General features: G+C 59.4%; 5 protein-coding genes across 5 annotated transcripts; 2 read left to right on the forward strand and 3 right to left on the reverse strand.

The window, feature by feature from the left end:
- Window positions 1–6418: 6418 nt before the first annotated feature.
- Window positions 6419–7875, forward strand: GGS23DRAFT_206780 (uncharacterized protein). Its single transcript, XM_051511840.1, has 2 exons — window positions 6419–6427; window positions 6480–7875. Exon 2 carries the CDS (start codon window positions 6969–6971, stop codon window positions 7704–7706), a length of 738 nt encoding a protein of 245 aa, XP_051369760.1. The 5' UTR covers window positions 6419–6427; window positions 6480–6968; the 3' UTR covers window positions 7707–7875.
- A 457-nt stretch (window positions 7876–8332) lies between these two features.
- On the forward strand, window positions 8333–8762 carry GGS23DRAFT_578606 (uncharacterized protein). The gene has a single exon (XM_051516996.1). The coding sequence runs from the start codon at window positions 8505–8507 to the stop codon at window positions 8751–8753; it is 249 nt and encodes an 82-aa protein (XP_051369761.1). The 5' UTR covers window positions 8333–8504; the 3' UTR covers window positions 8754–8762.
- Window positions 8763–9924: 1162 nt separating this feature from the next.
- Window positions 9925–11793, reverse strand: GGS23DRAFT_206826 (S-adenosyl-L-methionine-dependent methyltransferase). Its single transcript, XM_051511842.1, has 7 exons — window positions 11744–11793; window positions 11383–11520; window positions 11136–11202; window positions 11030–11057; window positions 10949–10961; window positions 10343–10863; window positions 9925–10261 (listed from the first exon to the last, which is right to left on the reverse strand). The coding sequence occupies exons 2-7, from the start codon at window positions 11484–11486 to the stop codon at window positions 10107–10109; spliced, it is 888 nt and encodes a 295-aa protein (XP_051369762.1). The 5' UTR covers window positions 11487–11520; window positions 11744–11793; the 3' UTR covers window positions 9925–10106.
- Window positions 11794–15779: 3986 nt separating this feature from the next.
- On the reverse strand, window positions 15780–16610 carry GGS23DRAFT_207050 (uncharacterized protein). The gene has a single exon (XM_051511843.1). It carries the CDS (start codon window positions 16505–16507, stop codon window positions 15872–15874), a length of 636 nt encoding a protein of 211 aa, XP_051369763.1. The 5' UTR covers window positions 16508–16610; the 3' UTR covers window positions 15780–15871.
- A 102-nt stretch (window positions 16611–16712) lies between these two features.
- On the reverse strand, window positions 16713–18125 carry GGS23DRAFT_606536 (pyruvate dehydrogenase E1 component beta subunit; the record flags this gene model as incomplete). The annotated part of the gene is made up of 2 exons (XM_051519914.1): window positions 16713–17471; window positions 17733–18125. The coding sequence occupies 2 exons, from the start codon at window positions 18123–18125 to the stop codon at window positions 16713–16715; spliced, it is 1152 nt and encodes a 383-aa protein (XP_051369764.1).
- Window positions 18126–18203: the final 78 nt, after the last annotated feature.

Raw genomic sequence — 18203 nt, forward strand, 5'->3', positions numbered from 1 at the left:
GTATGCTCGGCCGAGGTGTAGGTAGGTAGGTAGGTAGATAGGTAGGTAGGCAGGCAGAGACCAGGACCACGGCGAGCGGTATATGCACACCAGGCGAGAAGGGCGAGGTCGTAGCCCAGGGGCTGATCGGGGGCAAGGCAGCACTCGCCGTCACGAGGACATGCCGGACAGTAAAGACTGCGGTACCTTGTGCAAGTAAACACTGCACGATCCAGGACATCTATGGGTAGGACGGGAGGGAAGAAGCGCGCACGGAGCAGGGGATACGCTGAATCGATAGGTTGATTCATTCCCAGGGACTACAGACCACCCTCTTCCCACGGGCCGGGCGGAGCTTCCGGTCGGCAGGATTAAAAGCAGGGGAAAAGAAGGGGGAAAAAAGAGATACTCTGTTACCAACCTCAGTAAGGCCCAGAGCCTAGAGCCGGCGTGACTGAAGACGGCGTGGGCGTGAGGCAGACATTGTCGTCATCCTGGAAGCCTAGCATAAAAATGGCAGGCCAAGCGTGTGCACGGCGCGTACTCAAAGACAATTGCGTGGCTATTTGCCCGTTTGGCCACAGATCTCTAACTGAAGGACTCGAAAGGGGGCTTAGCGGATGGAGCGGCTATCCGAGATGGAGTGCGCGGCATCGAAGGCAGAGAGCTCCAGGAGCGGGAGGCGAATGGCCGTGCGATTGACAACGGAATTGACATGGACGAAGGAGACCGATTGATGCTGGCCCCCCCCCGGGAATTGGGAATTAGAAGTCTCGCATTGACCAATTGCAAAGTCAATTGACGGAGAGGAGAGTGGTGGGTGGGTGGGTTGATTGGCTGCTTGAGGTCGAGCTGGAGGTGGTGAGCGGCCGTGGGAGGTGACCTGAGGTGGGCGTGTGAGTCACAACGTGAGGCGAGATCAACGGGGACGCAAATGGTGAGGGAGGAGGAGGACTGGGAGGAGGAGGAGGAGGAGGAGGAGAAGTGGAATATCCATAAGCCAGTATTTCCCTTCCCCTCTTCTTTTCCTATTCTTTTTCTGGCCTCGTGAGAAACAAGAATGCAAATGACAGCCATGATAATATTAGTAACACTTCCGACTAACCCAGATGAGTCATCGTGTGCGCAGTTATTTACCTACGGTACCTAAGGTACGTGTAGGAGGTAGGTGCCTACCGACCTAAGAGGTTCCGGCTGGTTGGTCGATAAGGTGGAAATCAGATGGACAGAGGCGGGAGCGGGAACGAAGAGCTAACTACCTACCTACCTATTTAGGCTTAAAGCTAGTATTTTACCTCCCCCGCCTCTCTCCTCCCGCCCTAGAGGTCCACCAACAGCACAGCATGGACATCCATATGAGGTAGGCTAGCCCTGGATTGATTATTCCAGCATAGGTATATCAAGGCAGCGATGTCCGCGGTGTACCTACCTAACCACCTACCCAGTGGCCTACCTACCCGTAGGTACCTTGCCACTCGCCTTCATGTACTGTCTCCCGCCCTCCTCGTACTCTCTACTTTCCCCACCCCATCAGGTACGCGGGTGCCTCACGATGCACCCCCGCCCTATCCTCTACCTACGGTATGTAGGTACCTAAGGTAGGAGGGTAGGTAGGTCAGGTTAGGTACCTACCTAACCTAATGTAACCTTCCAGAGACACGGCATGCCCACAGCGTCATATGGCAGAGTCACAAGCCACTTGGCTGGCCTCCTAACCTCATTGACGGTACTTGATGTACGCCGGGCCTCCCAGTGCCGGGTCTACAGGCTCTACGATGCAATTGAGCCGTCCCGTGGCTTGAATTGGGCGCCCCGGGCAGGTACCTAGGTACGTTCACGTGGAATTGGCCTACGTAGCACCAAACCCGGATGAACGCCCACTGTCTGAGGCACCGCGTGGATATACAATTAGAGTATGATATGGGTACATAGGGGGTACCTGGTAATTGGGTGCGTCGTGGGTGGTGTACTCCATAGGCTTGCTGGCACAGACAGATCGGACTTGCTCACAAATCCAATCTGGTGGGCCTAGGCTAGAGGAACCCAGAGATCCGTCGAAACGAAGAGGTAGGTAGGTACTTTCAGGTATCTAGGTACCTTGGGTTAGGGGTATTAGCGGGTGGTACCCGCTATACCCCGACAACCTCGCCATGCTTAATGTTGTCATGGGTCCATAGTCAGAGCTGCAAATCGCTCTACGCTACTACATGCCTACCTATCCCCTTCCAGGTCCTGGAGTCATGGAACACGTCGTCGATGGCACACGCCTACACATCACCCACGCACACATGGCCGCATCCAAGAGTGCACAATCCATAATTCTCTCCTCTCTCCCCCTCCCCCCGTCAACCGTTTACACGCACCGTGGGACAATGCTGACGATGTTCCGGTGCCTAACGCCCTCTGACTCCAATTCTGTGGAGCACACCCTCATCCTCCCGCGATAATAGCGGCATCATCCACGGTGACCGTTCTGGGTGACCTACATACACACAACATTGTCCCGTCTCCCGCCCTCGGACTTCAACGGACTTAATATCCAACCGCCTAAGCCTATTTCTGCTACCGGCGCTGCTGGTGCTGCCGGTGCTACAACTGCCTGGGTGGTAATACATAACCTACCTCGTAAGATCACCGAGGGAATATTTCAAGTACCTGCCCATCTATCCAAGCCTTTCCCCCGACGCATCCGGAGCATTTCGACGGACGAAGCTATCGAATTACCCCGGCCCGCCCTTTGCTATCGGATTACGAGCCTCGCTCTTAAACTCCTCATCGTTAACGTATGACAGTATGGTGGCGAGGGCCTGAGTTACGCGGCTCCGAAAGCACCCGAGCTACACTACGAGAGTCCACTGCGTGCGTGTGCGTGTGCGTGCGTAAAACAGTGCAAGGAAAAAAAAAAAGCTCATAAGGCCCGCAAGCGCTGGTCGTGCGGTCGTGCCCGTCAGTACGCCAGCCTAGATTCCTACACTACCTACCTTCTTCGGCTTATTCGAGAAGGGTGGAGAGAGAGAGAGAGACAGAAGGCAACGGGGATACTTTGCGAGATTGCGCTTCGCCACAGGGTGACCAGGCTCGAACCACAGGCAAAAACCGCCTGGGCCTCTGCGGCGATTCTTCGCAGGCACCGCTGTCGCTACCCTAGCTAAGGCCAATTGCCGGTTCCGTCTCTTCTTGCAGACGAAGGGGCGACGCCTACGCCCTCTCCATTGCAAAGCGAACTACGCCCGCGGATCCGTGCGTTGGGATCGAGCTCAATTGACCGCGGCCAAGTTCAATTGAACGCGCATCCTCGGCCGTCGACGCTTGCGACGATCCACCGGTTGCTCCGTACGTGGATACAAAACAAGTCAGTCGAGTAAGTCAGACCAACCACCTGTTTATCGGGCCAGAGCATATCTACCCGTATCGTGCAATTGGCCCCGGAAAGCTATTCGTTGGCCAATTGAGGCCCAATTGCCGACGTGATTGCTCGTTCGCTCTTAGCGAGCAACACATAGCCAGAGAAGAGGGTCGAGCACCAAGCACGGCACGTCTTCGAGACCCATCTATCCGATATTGGCTGCCTCGCTCAATTTGGGGGTGGCGGGTGGCTCTTCATGTTTTCGAATGCCGAGAGGGCACTGTGTGCGTCAGTGTGTATGCGTCGACATGTGTCGACAAGCACGACTACCTAAGTCAATCGATCGAACGCAAATACATGCTTGCCGGTGCCTAAAGGCGAGAGAGGAGGGGGGAGGGGGGTGACAGAGACAGAGACAGGTAGGCAGGGCGACAGCCAGCGCATTGAGAATGCCTCTGGTGCCTATGGTGAGAGGTACCTAAGGCAGACGGTGGCCCTGGCCGGGTCCGGTTAGAAGATGAATTCTCACGAGTTCCAACCACATGGATGGTAGGTACTGATGCCATTCGATTGTGTTTCTTATTTAGGCACGTCCTTTGCCGGCCTGCCTCAACTAATTCGGTAGCACCTACACGCCTACCTACCTACCTACCCATCTACCTATCTATCTTAGGCAGGTCTGTGCTGGGTATACACGATACCGTTCGATACATGCCTATTGCGTGTATACATACCCGAGATAGATTGGGCAAGTTAAGCAGGCAGGGAGTTATCTAGCTCGACAACCATCGCCGTCCCTCTTGCGGCTATCGGAAGTATCAGTCATATGAGCCACCGTCACCAGTCATGCCTACGGATTCGTCATCTACACACACCCACTCCCATAGGTGCTGCTTACACCACACACACACTACACACACCACCCACACCTGGACCGTCTTGGTACATTCGCCATACTCATATTCCTGACATCCCCAATCCAACTATCGCCGGCGAACCTCGCACAGTCCATCCGCATGATCATCACCGGCACCCCTGTCTCCCTAGCTTCCTGCCTCCTGCGCCCCCTCCCATGCCCGCGGTCGAGGTAGGGTAGAACAGAGGCGTAGATCAGAGGTCGCCAACTTGGGGGGAAGCCGACCCAACACGTCCAGATCCGCGCTAAACCGATTCGGGCGAGCGTGAACGTGGGATGGCATCGGCAGTGCACCCAAGTAGCGTTGGTGAAGTGTGCCGAGCGAGGATAAAGGTGAGCCATGCGAGGTGAGAGAGGTGTGTGCGTGTGTAGGACGGCGAACCTAGGGTCAATTCGGTCACCCCATACCTTCAACCTGGTATACCTACCTTCGGAAGGCAAGGTTAGGTAGGTATATGAGGTGGACGTAATTGTGCTAGATATACGCGGTGAGCACCTATTTCTGGTAGTGTCCCTGGATGCGCCCGAAGTAAGGCTGCGGAGGGAGGGATAGCAGTACCCAAGGTCCTCTGTAAGCCAAGGCAATGGAGGTCAGAAGCCATATACCCTCTCGAGCCTGGCTGATTAGTACACAGGATGTCCACATAGCATTTTACGATTAAGACAGAGAGCTACCGTCGCATCGGGCGCTACTATTTCCGTCCGTCCCATTTTCTCGCAACCGCTGCCTCTTGGCTGCCGTCCCTCTCTCTTCCCCTTCGAGACAACCATCCACCAAGAAGGGGAGATTGGGTGATCATGCCTCTCCCACCACGCTGGTCATTTGACCCCCCTTCCCCCTCCTCTCTTATCGTGTTTCTCTCTATCTTTCCTTCTTCTCCCCTCCTAACCCCCCCTCCCCCCTCATCACCCGAGACAAGTCCCAATAATGGTATCCCGCAAGAGAGTCAGGCGCTGCCACTACGACGCATACGAGGCCGGAATCTCCCAGGTGGTGTTGGTGTGCGAGTACACTAGCTTTCACATGTCTCTCAAGCCGGCGAGACGTGGTTGGATGGAGTAGAGTGATGGGCGCCAGGGGTCCCCCCAACCCATACCGCCCCTGTGGACAAGGACAGGCTTGGGTTGCGCGCTTCGCGTCACAGAACCCCCGCCGCGCTCCCATCTGCCGCTCTACCTACGTACGTGATAGGGTACTGACCTGGCCCAAGCTGAGCTCGGGTTCCATGTCTCTATGCGCGTAGGCATGCATGTCTGTACGTCTCTTCCCCGTATCCCCATCTCCGCCTGTGCGTCCGCGCTGCTCCCGCGACAACCCGAGAGCGTGCCCATGGTTATCGATAGTTGGCCTGACATGTCAACCGTGACCGACCCGACTTGTCGTGTCGTTATCGACTCCTCCTCTCCTTCTCCGCTCCCGTGTAGCGAGCCAAGAAGAGAAGGGGAGCGGAAGAGGGGGCTCCTCTGGACATCGAGACGAATCACCTCGGCCGTGGACGGTATTGGCTCCGCTACTACGCACCCGTCTACCGTCTGCTTCTCCCTTTGGGCTCGGGTTTGGGACATACAGCCGTTAGACGAATCAGTGGCTTTGTTTTCCGTGCCGCTCCGGCGTCTCTCGACTTTGCTATCACGCCGTCGCAGTGGCAGCTTTACCAAATTGCGACCTAGAACCTAGACCCGATCGGATCCACCCCAACGTCTCTCTCGACGCCGACGTTGGTGCTGACGCCTGACGTAATTGCTCCCCGCATCCACCTGCGGCTGGCTCCGCTGCCATTCGGCAATGCGATGCGAGTAGCATTGGCATCGCCGCCGACGACCTCGACTGAGAGAGTACGAGAGATGGCGAGAAGTGACAAATGGCGCCGGAGTCATAGAACTTAACTCGTGCTATTTATATATCGCCCGCCAAGCATATATATCACCTCGTCAACATCCGTATATGCGCCTCTCCTTTCTTTTCCTTTTTTTTCTTTTCTTTTCTTTTTTTTTCGCCCGCTTCTCCTCTTGCCCACCCCCCTATCCTGTTGGGTATGGCCCTCTTCACTAGCTGAATACACACATAGGCGGCTTTGGTCCAATATTACCTTGCTAACAAGGGTCCAGGGTATCCCAATTTTCTTGATCGCATGCACGGGTAGCAGGTTCTTACCTAGCAACGTCGTTGGTGCCAAGCGCCCTTCGTATGTACAATCGTTGATACACCTTTCAAGTGGCTACTAATGTCCGCTCCCGGCCTCGCTCGGCCCCATACACGCGACGACGCACTAAGCATTATGGTCGGTGTGCTACCCGTGCCATTTCTCAATGTGGCGGCACTGAGAGGCGTCGCCGGCTAGCCCGGTAAGAGCCCGCAGTTCGATCCGCATTGTCCGCATTGTATTGCATGAATACGTCTTGCTGGCGGCGCAACAGTTGTCTAGGTAGGTGAGCAACGTCGCACGATACCGTCTAGGATTAGACGACCTAGCCTGCCCGTGGGGAACGGTGAACCCGCTCTGTATTGACCCGAACTCCTCTTCCTTTGCGACGCTCTCGGCCTATACCTAGGGTCGAGCTGGCTTGTGGACCCTCTCCTCAAATGTTAGTCTGGGTTGCCTCACCCCGTGCGGCTTTCCAACCGAATACCTTGCGAGACACTGTCAGTCGAAGGTTATCTCCGCCGCGGCTCTCACAAGATCGTTCCTCGGCTACCTGCATACTTCTCTCTCTCGACAAAATCCGATGGCAGATTCATGGTGGAAAAGCACGCTCTATTCCTCGGAGCAATTTGTCGAGGCATGCGGGGCCGTCGTGTTCGACACCTCCACTGAGCCGAAGCAGGTTCTCCTCCTCTACGACGCGGAGTCGGACGAATGGGTTCTCCCCAAGGGGAGACGGAACTGCAGGGAATCTCGGATCGCCGCGGCGATCCGCGAAGTTCGCGAGGAGTCGGGCTGCGCGATCCGGCCGCTCCCAGTCACCATGGCCACGCGCGCGCCGTCGGAGCTCGAGCCGGCCGACGTGGAGGACACGCCACGGACCTACGACAGCCTCACGGAGGCCTTCATGCTGGACGTCCGGGACCTAGATCGCGGGGAGGCGAACTCGGCGCATCGGAGCAGAGTCAAGCTGGTCTGGTGGTTTGTCGCCGAGTTCGGCGGCGTGGTCGGCGAGGGCGAGCCGCAGTTCCGGGCCGAGTTCGCGCGGTGCGACGCTGCCGTCGGCCGGCTCACGTTCCAGAAGGACCGGGAGGTGCTCGCCAAGGCGATCGACCTCGTGGACCGCACGGCGGCCGCGCGGGGCCGGCGCGCGGCGAACGGCATGGAAGCGGCAGCGGCAGCGGCCGCGGCCGCGGTCCCGCGCAACTACGACGGGATGGGTTTCCGCGACGGCGCGAGCGGGTACGGAGTTGCACAGTCCGGCGGTTTCTCTAGCCTCGGAAATAACGGGATGGGTGGCGAGGTGGTGAGCGCTAGTTAGACGGGTAACGAGGGGAACGAACTACGCGTTGTCTGTCTAGGACCTCCGTCTCATATTTATACAAGTTCGAAATCTGTTTACGAAATCTCAGAGCGCTGTTATCCGTATACCCACGATGCCTAGTTTGGGTAAACCGTCTGAATACTATTTCCATTTCTCTACGCTAGATTCTATACTCTCTGCTCCGTACACGGCAGTCCTATCGTATCTCGATTCTCTCCTATCCACGGCAACGCCTGGCTAGGGTGAGGAAGAGACTGAAGATGCCTTCTTAGCATCGCGTGTATAACCATCCCTACACTGTTGGGTTTCTTCTCGCCGATACTGGTCAACTCCATCAAACTTGGTGAACCAACCCTCCGACATGTGCTATTCTATCAGCTGCAGCCAGACAGCCGCTGCGCTGTTTGCATGGATACAGCATTCCCAGCTACGCTACCATGACACAATATTTCCCCAACGAAGGGCAACGCGAGAGGACGAAAAGCTCACGAGACGGGCGCGAGGGACCGAGAGAAGGCATCCTGACCTCCTCGCCTTTTGCGCCGCGCGGCCGACACTGACGCGTCAGCCTCCAGCCTGCCTGCCTGCCGGTGCTCAGTTGGGAACGGGAGGCGGCGGTGACGGACGCTGTCTCTCTCTCTCGCGCGCGCACACGCGCATGCCCGACGGCCTGTAGCGGGCTAGGAGGCAAGGGAGGTGCCACTGGGCGCGGCGGCATCAGGGACGCGGAAAGGCACGCAGGCAGACAAGAGGCTGCTGCTACCTACGCTAGCTAGCACGGCCCGTCCCGGGGCGATGCTCCGAGCCTACCCGTATCCCTCTCTCTTCTCTCTCTCTCTAGTAGCGGCACGCACGTCTGCTGGCCGACGCTCTACTCTACTAAGGGCAGACATACCGCGGCAGGCAGGCAGGCAGGACAGCGACGCAAGGCAGATCCGCTGCGCCGAGGCCAGCACGATGGTCTCGCGATGTCGTACGACCCGGCGCCTGGTCTCATTGCCCCCCCCCCCCTCTCTCTTCCCTCTTCCCACTCCCACACAGTGAAACGCTGAGTGGACTCTCCCCCCAGGGCTCGACCCGGGTGCACCCGGAACCCCCCGGGGGGGGGGGGGGGGGGGGAAGGCGGGCGCTGTCTCGCTGGGATGTGGGAACGCGTATTTACTCATACATAGGTACATAGGTATGTGAGACCCGGGAATTGCACCATCAGCTCTTCGTCCTTGAGGGGGTAAGAGGGGGGGGCAGAGGTCTTAGAGAGACCGTCTACGGAAATGGGGTTGGTTCGCCGAGCAGGGACAAGGGAGCAGGGGGCGAGCCTGAGCACAAATACGAGAGCCGTTGCGAATCCGGGTTGAGCATTAGGCTATACGTCGAGACGGCATTACTAGCTACTGCCGGCGCTGCAGCAACAACAACCCGCGGCATGGGCGGTGTAGTTGGCCTGGCCTGGTCTGCCCCCCCCCCCCCCCCCCGTCTCACCTGCAGGCCTCGCCAGTGGCGCGCCGCCGCGCCCGGGATATGACCTACTTACCTACCTACCTGTAGCCAGGTCCTCGGCTCGGGCTTGCGGCGGGTGGTGCCGCGGCCTCGGACAGCCACCGCCACGGCTGTGCCTCGTAAGCGGCGGGGAGGCGGGGAAGGGAATATAAGACCCCCGTGCCCCCCTTCCCCCCCCCCCTTTCCCTCCTCCAGATGCTGCATGTCTACGGTATTATAGCCAGGCTGGGTAGACGGCGATCGCTTGGCCGTAAGCAAAGGCAGGGGGAGGGAAAAAAAGAAAAGAACCAAGACGATGGAAAAAGCAATCACGATCTAGATCGCGGACTGACGCACCGACACGAGCCGGGGAAAACGAACCCGCGCTGGGTTTGGCTTCCCAAGGTCCCTGCTTCCGCTTCCCGCGGCAACGCGCGACGCCACGCGCCGGCAGACAGCCGCGGAGGGCAATCCTCGACGCGCTGGGCAAGGAATGCAGAGAGAGAGAGGGAGAGAGAGAGAGAGATGCAAAAAAGGGGGTGCGTTGGGAGCAAGTAAGATCGGGGGGGAAAAAAAAGGGGGAGGGATATCCGTGCCCAGGGCCTCCCCCGTTTTGGCCCTGGCTCGCACGCGTACCCGGCTCGTTAAACTACCTAACCCGCTGCCGCCGATGCTCCCGCGCTATTTACACCTTAGGGAGAGGGGGAAAAGGCAGCCACCCGTCGTCGTTCGCTCGCCCGTCCGCGCATCCGTTGCGTTTGCTCGCTCGCTCGCTCGCTCATATACGCATGAAAAAATTTCCTCGCCTCCTCCTCCTCCTCCTTGTCCACCTCGGCTTCGTTCGTCCCTCCCTCGCTCACCCGCGAATCCGTACACGTCTGCGCGTGCGGGTGGGTGTGGGGGGAGGGCCGGGCGACTTACCTACGCGGCCTTGGGCTTCCGCCCGTAGACATACCGCGTGCGCATGTACCCGTGGATCTTGCGGTTGCGCAGCTCGCGCCGCATCACCGCCAGGTACTCCTGGTAGCCCGGCGCGTTCTCGCCCATCACCTGGCTCCACAGGAAGAGCGTGTAGCCTTTTGGGGGCGAGCGCGGTCAGCAGCGAGCCTTTGCGGGTGTGCGCTTGCGCGAGATAGAGAGGGGGGTTTGGAGCTCACCTTCGACGTCGTTGAGCATGGTCAGCTGCACGTACTGGCCGACCTCGGCGAGGCGGCGGTCCTGGGGCCAGCCGCCGACGGGGAACTTGTAGTCGCGGATGGTGATGTCCTCGAAGCCGGCCTCCTCGAAGGCGCGGCGCTGGAGGTCGTCGGAGAGGACCTGGAAGGGCACGCCGACCTTGGCGGTGGCCTCGCGGTAGAGCATGTTCCAGAACTGGTTGTAGGCGCTGTCGGGCAGGACGGTGCCGTCGTCGCTGAGGATCTCGACCTCGGCCTCGCACGACTGCACCCAGCCGCCCGGGGTGGTGACGCGGTACGCCTGCCGCAGCAGCTCGTCCCAGTCCGTCACCGCCCCGAACAGGTACCGCATGTGCACGAAGTCGAAGCTGTCCTCCGCCCACGTCCACGGCTGCGTGCAGTCGTCCAGCTCGAACTTGACGTTCGGCGGCACCCACAGCGGCTGCGTCGGCGACAGGTCCGTCCCGATCACCTCCGCGTTCGGGTACTGGTCCGCGAAGTCGCTGCGCGTGCAAACAAGTAAGCGTCTGCTTGGCCGCGCCGAACGAGCGGCTGTCTTGTTGTGGTGGGTGTGGGTGCGTCACTTACATGGCCCAAATTCCTAGAGAAAGGGGAGGAGGGGTTGTTAGCCTCGTCTCGGGGGAATGGAATGACGCATCTGGCACTCACCGGATCCAGTCCCGATGTCTAGGACTTTCTGATGGAGCACTCTCGTCAGCACTTCTCCTTTTCCTCCGATATTTTTTTTTTCTCTCCCCTCTTTCCGGGAACAAACCTGGACGTCATCCGGGATAGGTGCCAGGAACAGCTTATCCTCGCACAGCACGGTAAGGTAATGGTGACTATTGGGGTTTTTTTCGGCATCAAGCGGCGACGAAGTTAGAAGCTGCCCGGTCCTGAGACCCCATCGCAGACCCGTCCACGCCCGCCGTCCCACCTGGCCGCTAGCAGCGCTTCGGTATGGCGTCGGCGTTGACGACTGGCCGGGCCCCGGGGGGATAAGGGTTCAGGGGAAAACGTACGTGATGTCGACGGACTGCAGCTGCTGCTCGTCGTTGGGCGTGAAGTACTTGGAGTTGTGCTTCTCGCTGTGGTACGTCCGGCCTTGGATGGTGCGGTACTCCATGATGCTCGCCGTGATGGAGTTGGTGGAGCTCGCGCTGCGGTGGGTGTTAGCGATGCTCCCTGCCTTAGACGCTCCCTCCCCTCTTCTCTTGCCACCCCCTATCCCGTGCAGCGCAGAAGGATAGGGGCGGGTTGCCGGCATCCCCGATCCTCTCGCTATGCTCATAGTTTATTTCTATCGCGACGGAGATGGCCGGCGGAAGAGGTGGGGCCGGGATGCCGGACGGCATGCAGGTGGTACGGAAAGGGTCTACTGACGCATCTTCGCCGAGTGCGGAGTCGGCATCGGTGCCGTCGTCGTCGTCGCCCTGCGCGTTGGAACGAAGCGGTTAGTGGGAGGGAACTATTTCACGTTGGGCAAGACATGCGCCGCAACGTTTTCGATCGCCATCTCAACTATCGGTTGCCAACAGCGCCGGCGCAGCCCCAAGAGCAACTCGCCCATCCCGAAGTGCCCATTGGCACCCCTGTTTCTTCCCCACCTCTTCGCCCTGCAGGCTGTGGCTGGTTGATAGCAGGGGTGACGACGGGTTGGGCTTCCTCCCTCTCATCCTGGGTTTTTGGGTTGGGGGAGGTTTTCTTTTGCTCGGCACCCTTTTCCGTACCTCATTTTCCGGGTCTGGAGCGGCGATGATCGCTGCGGGCTCTGCGGGGAGCTGGGAGCTGGGGCTCACGACGGCGGCGGCGGCGGCGGCGGCGGCGGGAGTGGAAGTGGCAGCAGCGGCTACGTCAGCAGCTGGAGCGGCGGCTGAAGCGGCGGCCGGAGCGGAAGCTGGGGCGGTAGCTGGGGCGGCAGCTGGGGGGGCGGAGGAGGTGCTGGGTTGGTCCGCCATGGCAGCTAAGATAAGCAGCGAGTAAATTAGTGAGAAGCCCGGCTCGGGTAGGTGAGTTAGCTATCCACGGATACGGATATAAATGCTACCTCTCTCCAGCCCGGCTCAGCCCAGCCCGGCGCGGCGCGGCTCTACTTAGTTCGGGTCCGGTCTAATACTCATGTAAGGTCCCGTCCCGCGCGGTCCCCCCTTTTCCGGTAGCTTCTACAGACGGGTCCGGACACGACCAGGTACACAGACACAAATACGTATACCGGCGCGAAAAGTAGGGAGGGAAGACGAACCCGGGAGTCGGGAGGGCGAGGTGGGCGAGATGACGGCGACGAAGACGGGATTTAAATACCTCAGTTGGAAGGGCTCTGGGTGCTCTCTTGGCTTCTCACCAGACCATCCGGCAGATATAGGTAATAGCTATATCTCCCTCTCTCCCTCTATGGAGGATGGTTGCGCACGACACCGAGGCACGGAGTAGGACGGATGAGGGGAAACGGCGGCGTGCTGGATCGGAGAGCAACCGGACGAGGAGCAAATCGCAAGAAAAAAAAAATAAAAAAAAGAATTCCCAAAAAATAAAACCAAAAAGAGGCAAACTGGAAGCAAGCAAGTTTGCGGGAAGAGGAAAGCGGCGAAGTGGTATATAGTAAGGCGAAACCAGGTCAAGTGTGTTTTTTTTATTTAAAAAAAATTACATAGTAGGCAGAGGGGAGGGGGCCAAGAGACTAACGGCAGCTCGAACTGACTTGGCTCCTCGGCGGGCATCCGTTCTTATCTCGTTCGCGTTGCAATTCTCGCTTCGGCCAGCGAAAAGAGAAGACGCCCGAGGCTCGTTAGGCGCGGGTCCCTCGGTCCCCTCCCCTCCCCTCAGACCAAGCCAAGAGGGATTGCCGTAAGGTGCAAGTATGGTATGGTATGGTATGGTATGGCATGGTACCTAAGTGGCAACTAGGTAAGGTAGGTAGCGATGCATTTCGTCCTAGTAGCATCGCGCGCGTCTCGTCAATCCCATCCCATCGGTCGATGTGCATGTTGCCGTCCCGTCCCACCCGGCCTCATCCGGTAAGGGCCCTGTCATACCTATGCAGGTAGTATATATATGTAGGTAGGTAAGTAGGCGTACATATATGTAATATATGCGGTGCTCGCTGCCGTAGGCGAGTCTGCAGACAGGGTGTTGTAGTGTTGTTGTTGTCGTTGTTGTAATAGGTAAGGTCCCGTCCTATCGTTCAGGGGCAGAGCGCGGAGACCAGGCACTAAAGGGAACCCCTTCGATCACTGGCAGATAATAGTTGCTAGGACTCCGAGGCCTGAGCCGGCCAAGCCACTGGTTACCTTGTAGAATGCTGAGGTGGATGGATGGCTGGCTGGATGGTCCCCCTCTTCTTCTTCCGCTTCTTCTCGTCTCCCCGCCGCACCCCCTCCTCGTCCCACGCCTCAGCTGTCTCCCTCCTCCCGGTCTTTTCCTTTTTTCTTTCCCCCGTCCCCTACGCCCACTCTCCTCCGCAGATACGTATAAACGTAGATAGAATATAACGGCGATAATTGGCCATGCCGGCTATCTTATCTGACTGCTAGGTATCTCTCATCCTAGACTTTCCAGCGACTTCATGGACGGATACGTGTGAGTGTGTGTGTGTCCCTACGTTCTTCCTCCCGTACCGACGACGCAGAAACCGGGTCCAGTAGAGTGGACCGGTCCAGGGGGGAGAGGGGGGGGACCCCGCAAAGGGGCCGGGGTCGAATGGACGGGCGGACCGACCACGATGCATTATTCGTCGGTAGTTTTCTCTCTGTGTGTCTGTCTGCCCCGTCTGTCTCTCGTCTCTTGTCTCTCTTGTCGGTTATGGATGCAGAGACCGAAGCAAGAGGAGGCGGTCAGCGGAGACTTTTCCCACCTTTCGGTTGCATTCAACACATAACACAGCGCATGCATACACCCACATACAGAACCTACATACAGAGCCTACATATACCTACATATAGTGCTTACATGCATGCGCAGCATACCGTCCCCACGTAAATACCCAGATCGCGGATACGCCTCCTCTATTTCCTCGACTTAGGTACGTTCGCAGTCTGTCCCAGTGGCAGTTGGTTCTCTCCTTCGGCTTGGCTTTGAGAGAGACCGGATCGGCCCGCCCGCCAGAATAAACCTACCTACCCGTCTCTTGCTGGCCAGGGACCCGTGGCCCGTAACCAACACACCTACCTACATAAGAACCTGCCGCACACACCCCTAGTTATAGCTTGTTGACTCTCGCCAACATACACGTACGATGTGCACCGCTAGCCGCTGCTGCGATGCCCGCCTGGGCCGCGGTGAAGCCGCAGCCCATTCCGTCGCTAGTCCCCGCCCCCTGCCCGTCCTCCTCCGCCTCACCCCCTACTCATAGTCTTGCCCCGGCTGGTATATATATATATATGTAGACATATATCCGCGCCGCGATACCACATCACGGCTGCGTTAGGAAGGAAGCGCCAGCGGGCGCCATCGCATCGGCCGTGCCGTCGGCAGCACCAGCGACGATCCTGGCCGCGGCATGCGCAGGCTGTAGGTATATATATCCGTGTTATGCGTGCGACGGGGCGTATGTAGGTATGTCTGTCGACTTGTCTGTCGCCGGCACGCGTCGCTCACCTGCTCGTCGTCCCCCCTCCGCCGGCTCCCACTCCCGGCTCTCTCACACACAAGTCACCCACCCACCCACACACACACACACACACACCTACATACACACACATACATACATACACCTGCAACATCCATGCGCGCGAGGACGAGAAGTGCGTGAGACTATCTATCTACCTACACGTCACACCCACATCGTGCGCATCTACGGGTCCCGTGGATACCTGCGAGTTCCGCGAGCCTGTTCATGCTTTCCCCCCCCCTTCCCCTCGCCTCGCTTCGCCTCCCTCCTCTGGCTATCCTACCCGTATATGCGCGTCTGCATGCGACCCTCCCCCCTCCCTCTAGCTCCCCCTCACACCTTTTCTTCCCCTCTTTCTCTCTTTCTCTCTCTCTCTCTCTCTCGCAACTGATGAGGCTCTCTCGCCTGCTGCTTCGGGGCCCCTTCGCTTCGGCCTTCTCGCCGGCAGGGATAGCCCGCCGCACGGTGCCCTCCCCCTCTCATGCCCCCTGCCCTCCCTCTCTCCCAGGCTAGGTAGGTGTGACAGGAGGCGACGAGTCGCGCCGGCTCGGTCCATCCCATCCCATCCCATTCCATCCCTACACGCGCGGGCGAGCTACGGTCCCCCTCTGCCCTCCCGCCTCCGGGTGCAAGGCCACGTGGAACGTAGGGTGCTCCGCCCCCCCCCCCCCCCTTCCTCCCCTCCCGTCCCCTCCATCGCGTCGGTCCGCTCGGAAGCAGAGTGCGGACCCATCCGCCCGACCCGATCCCGTTCCCGTCCCCGTCCCTTCCCGCCTCATTCCGCGCAAATACTCCGACCTACCCTGCCTCGCCTCGCGCCGCCCGGCTCAAACCCCCGCACCCCCCGCGCCCAGCCCAATATACCTACCCCGTCCCCGCACACACGCGCAGGCGGCTCGCGCACCCTACGCCGCCATCCAGCCCGCCCCGTCCTCGTCTCCCTCCCTATCCCGCAACGCGCACACGTCCTCCGCTGCTGCTGCCCCAGAGACCCCGTCCCGCTCCTCGCTCCACACGAAGGAAAAAAAAAAAGAAAAAAGAAAGAAAAAAAGCCTGATAAAAAAAGAAAGAAAGAAAGAAAGAAAGGCTGCGGGAGGGAGACGCGGGTGGGTGCGTGGGCGGCGGGAAGGAACTAGTAGAAACAAAAGAGAAGGGACTCGAGAAAAAAGAAGAAAAGGGACAGACAAGAGTAAAACACTAGTTCCCCCCGCCCCGCCACGCCGCCCCGCCACGCCACCGGGCGGACGCCGTACGGGTAGCGCGGCGTAGCGCCAGGAGGGAGGGAAGACAGACGTTAGCACGATTAGGCAGAGGGAGGGTGAGCAAAGCAGGAGACATAGAGGTAGGTAGGCAGGGCAAGTAATAGAATTAGTAGTATCGTACAGAGCCAGTCCGTCCGTCCGTCCGTCGTCGTACCTCGTATCCCCGCCGCCCTTGATCCCCCTCCTCCTTTCCCCTTTCCCCTTTCCCCCGTCCTTGCCGCCGTAAGATCCCTCCCCCTTCACCAATTCCCTCTCCTCGGGCCGCCTCGTCGTCATCATTGTCGTCTATTCCGTCACCCACTCTATTCAGTCCGTATCCCAGCGCCGGTAACCCCACCCCTCCTCCCTCTCTCCTTGCCCCCATCTATGTCGCCGTCTCCTATCCGCCCTGCCCCGCCCCGTCCCGTCCTTTTCCAAAGTATGTCCGGTCGGGGCTAGCAGACCGTCCCGGGAACCCCCCTTCTGCCCCCCTCCCTTGCCTACTTCATACCCGCAACAGCTTGGCGGCGTAGTCCTCGATGAGCTGCTCGGTCGGGAAGCTCATCTGCTCGAGGCCCTGGGCGTAGGGCGTGGGCACCTCGGCGCCGGTGATGCGCTGGGCGGGCGCGTCGAGGTAGTCGAACGCGTACTCCATCGCGACGGCCAGGATCTCGGCCCCCATGCCGGCGAAGGGGAAGCCCGACTCGACCGACAGCAGGCGGCGCGTCTTCTTGACCGACCGCACGATCGCCTCCACGTCGAGCGGCTTCACCGACCGCAGGTTGATCACCTCGGCCTCGACGCCGTACTTGCGCTTCAGCCCCTCGGCCGCCGCCACGCACTGCCCCACCGTCCGCGACAGCGACACGATCGTCAGGTCCGACCCGGCCCGCTCCACCTTGGCCTTGCCGAACGGCAGCACGAAGTCGTCGCGCTGCGCCGCCTCCGACATCGGGAACGACACCCCGTACATCAGCTCGTTCTCCAGCACCACCACCGGGTTCGGGTCCCGGATCGCCGCCTTGAGCAGGCCCTTCGCGTCCTCGGCCGACCACGGCGACACCACCTTCAGGCCCGGGATGGACCCGTACCAGGCGCTGTAGTCCTGCGAGTGCTGCGCCGCGACGCCGGCCGCGAACCCGTTCGGCCCGCGGAAGGTGATGTTGCAGGGCTGGATGCCGCCCGACATGTAGAGCGTCTTGGCCGCGCTGTTGACGACCTGGTCGATGGCCTGCATGGCGAAGTTGAAGGTCATGAATTCACACTAGAAACGCCGCCGACGGTTAGATATTGCTGACTTTTCTTTTATTTAACCCTTGTCATGTTCTTCCTGGTCGGTCAACCGCCCCTTTTTTTCCGTCTTCCTATATTTCTCCCCATATTCCCGCCGGCTTGGCGTAATCTTGTTGTGACGTGGTAAGGGTAGAAGGTAGGAGGGGAAAGACAGAAGAAAGAAGGACATGTACGGTATCTAGACATATGCATAACAACAGGCCACGTAGCACAATACAAACAAAATACTTACTATGGGAGCCAGACCGCTCAGCGCCGCACCGACGGCCAGACCGCAGAAGCCGCTCTCGGTGATGGGGGTATCGATGACCCGCTTGTCGCCGAAGCGGTCGAGCAGGCCCTTGGTGACCTTGTAGGCGCCGTTGTACTGGGCAACCTCCTCGCCGAGGATGAATACCTTGTCGTTGGCCTCGAGCTCCTCGGCCATGGCCTCATTGAGGGCCTCGCGGACGGTATACTCCTTGGTTCCCTTGGCATCGGCGTATGTCCTCCTCTGCTGACGCGAGACGGCGAGGGCAGAGGCGGCGGGGGAGAATCGGGGGAGAGTTCGAGGGGCGGCAGTCACCTGGGCGGCGGCGCGGGCGGAGACAGCTAGTCGAGCTGCCGGACGGAAGTATCGCGACATATTTGGCGGACGGACTAGTGGGTATCAAGGGATGGTGAGTCCGAGTTGGTAGGGAGGTCCGGACGAGAGAGATAGAGC

Source organism: Durotheca rogersii, assembly GCF_024521655.1.
Source record: "Durotheca rogersii strain YMJ 92031201 chromosome Unknown GGS23scaffold_20, whole genome shotgun sequence".
NCBI classification, from domain to species: Eukaryota; Fungi; Ascomycota; class Sordariomycetes; order Xylariales; family Xylariaceae; genus Durotheca; species Durotheca rogersii.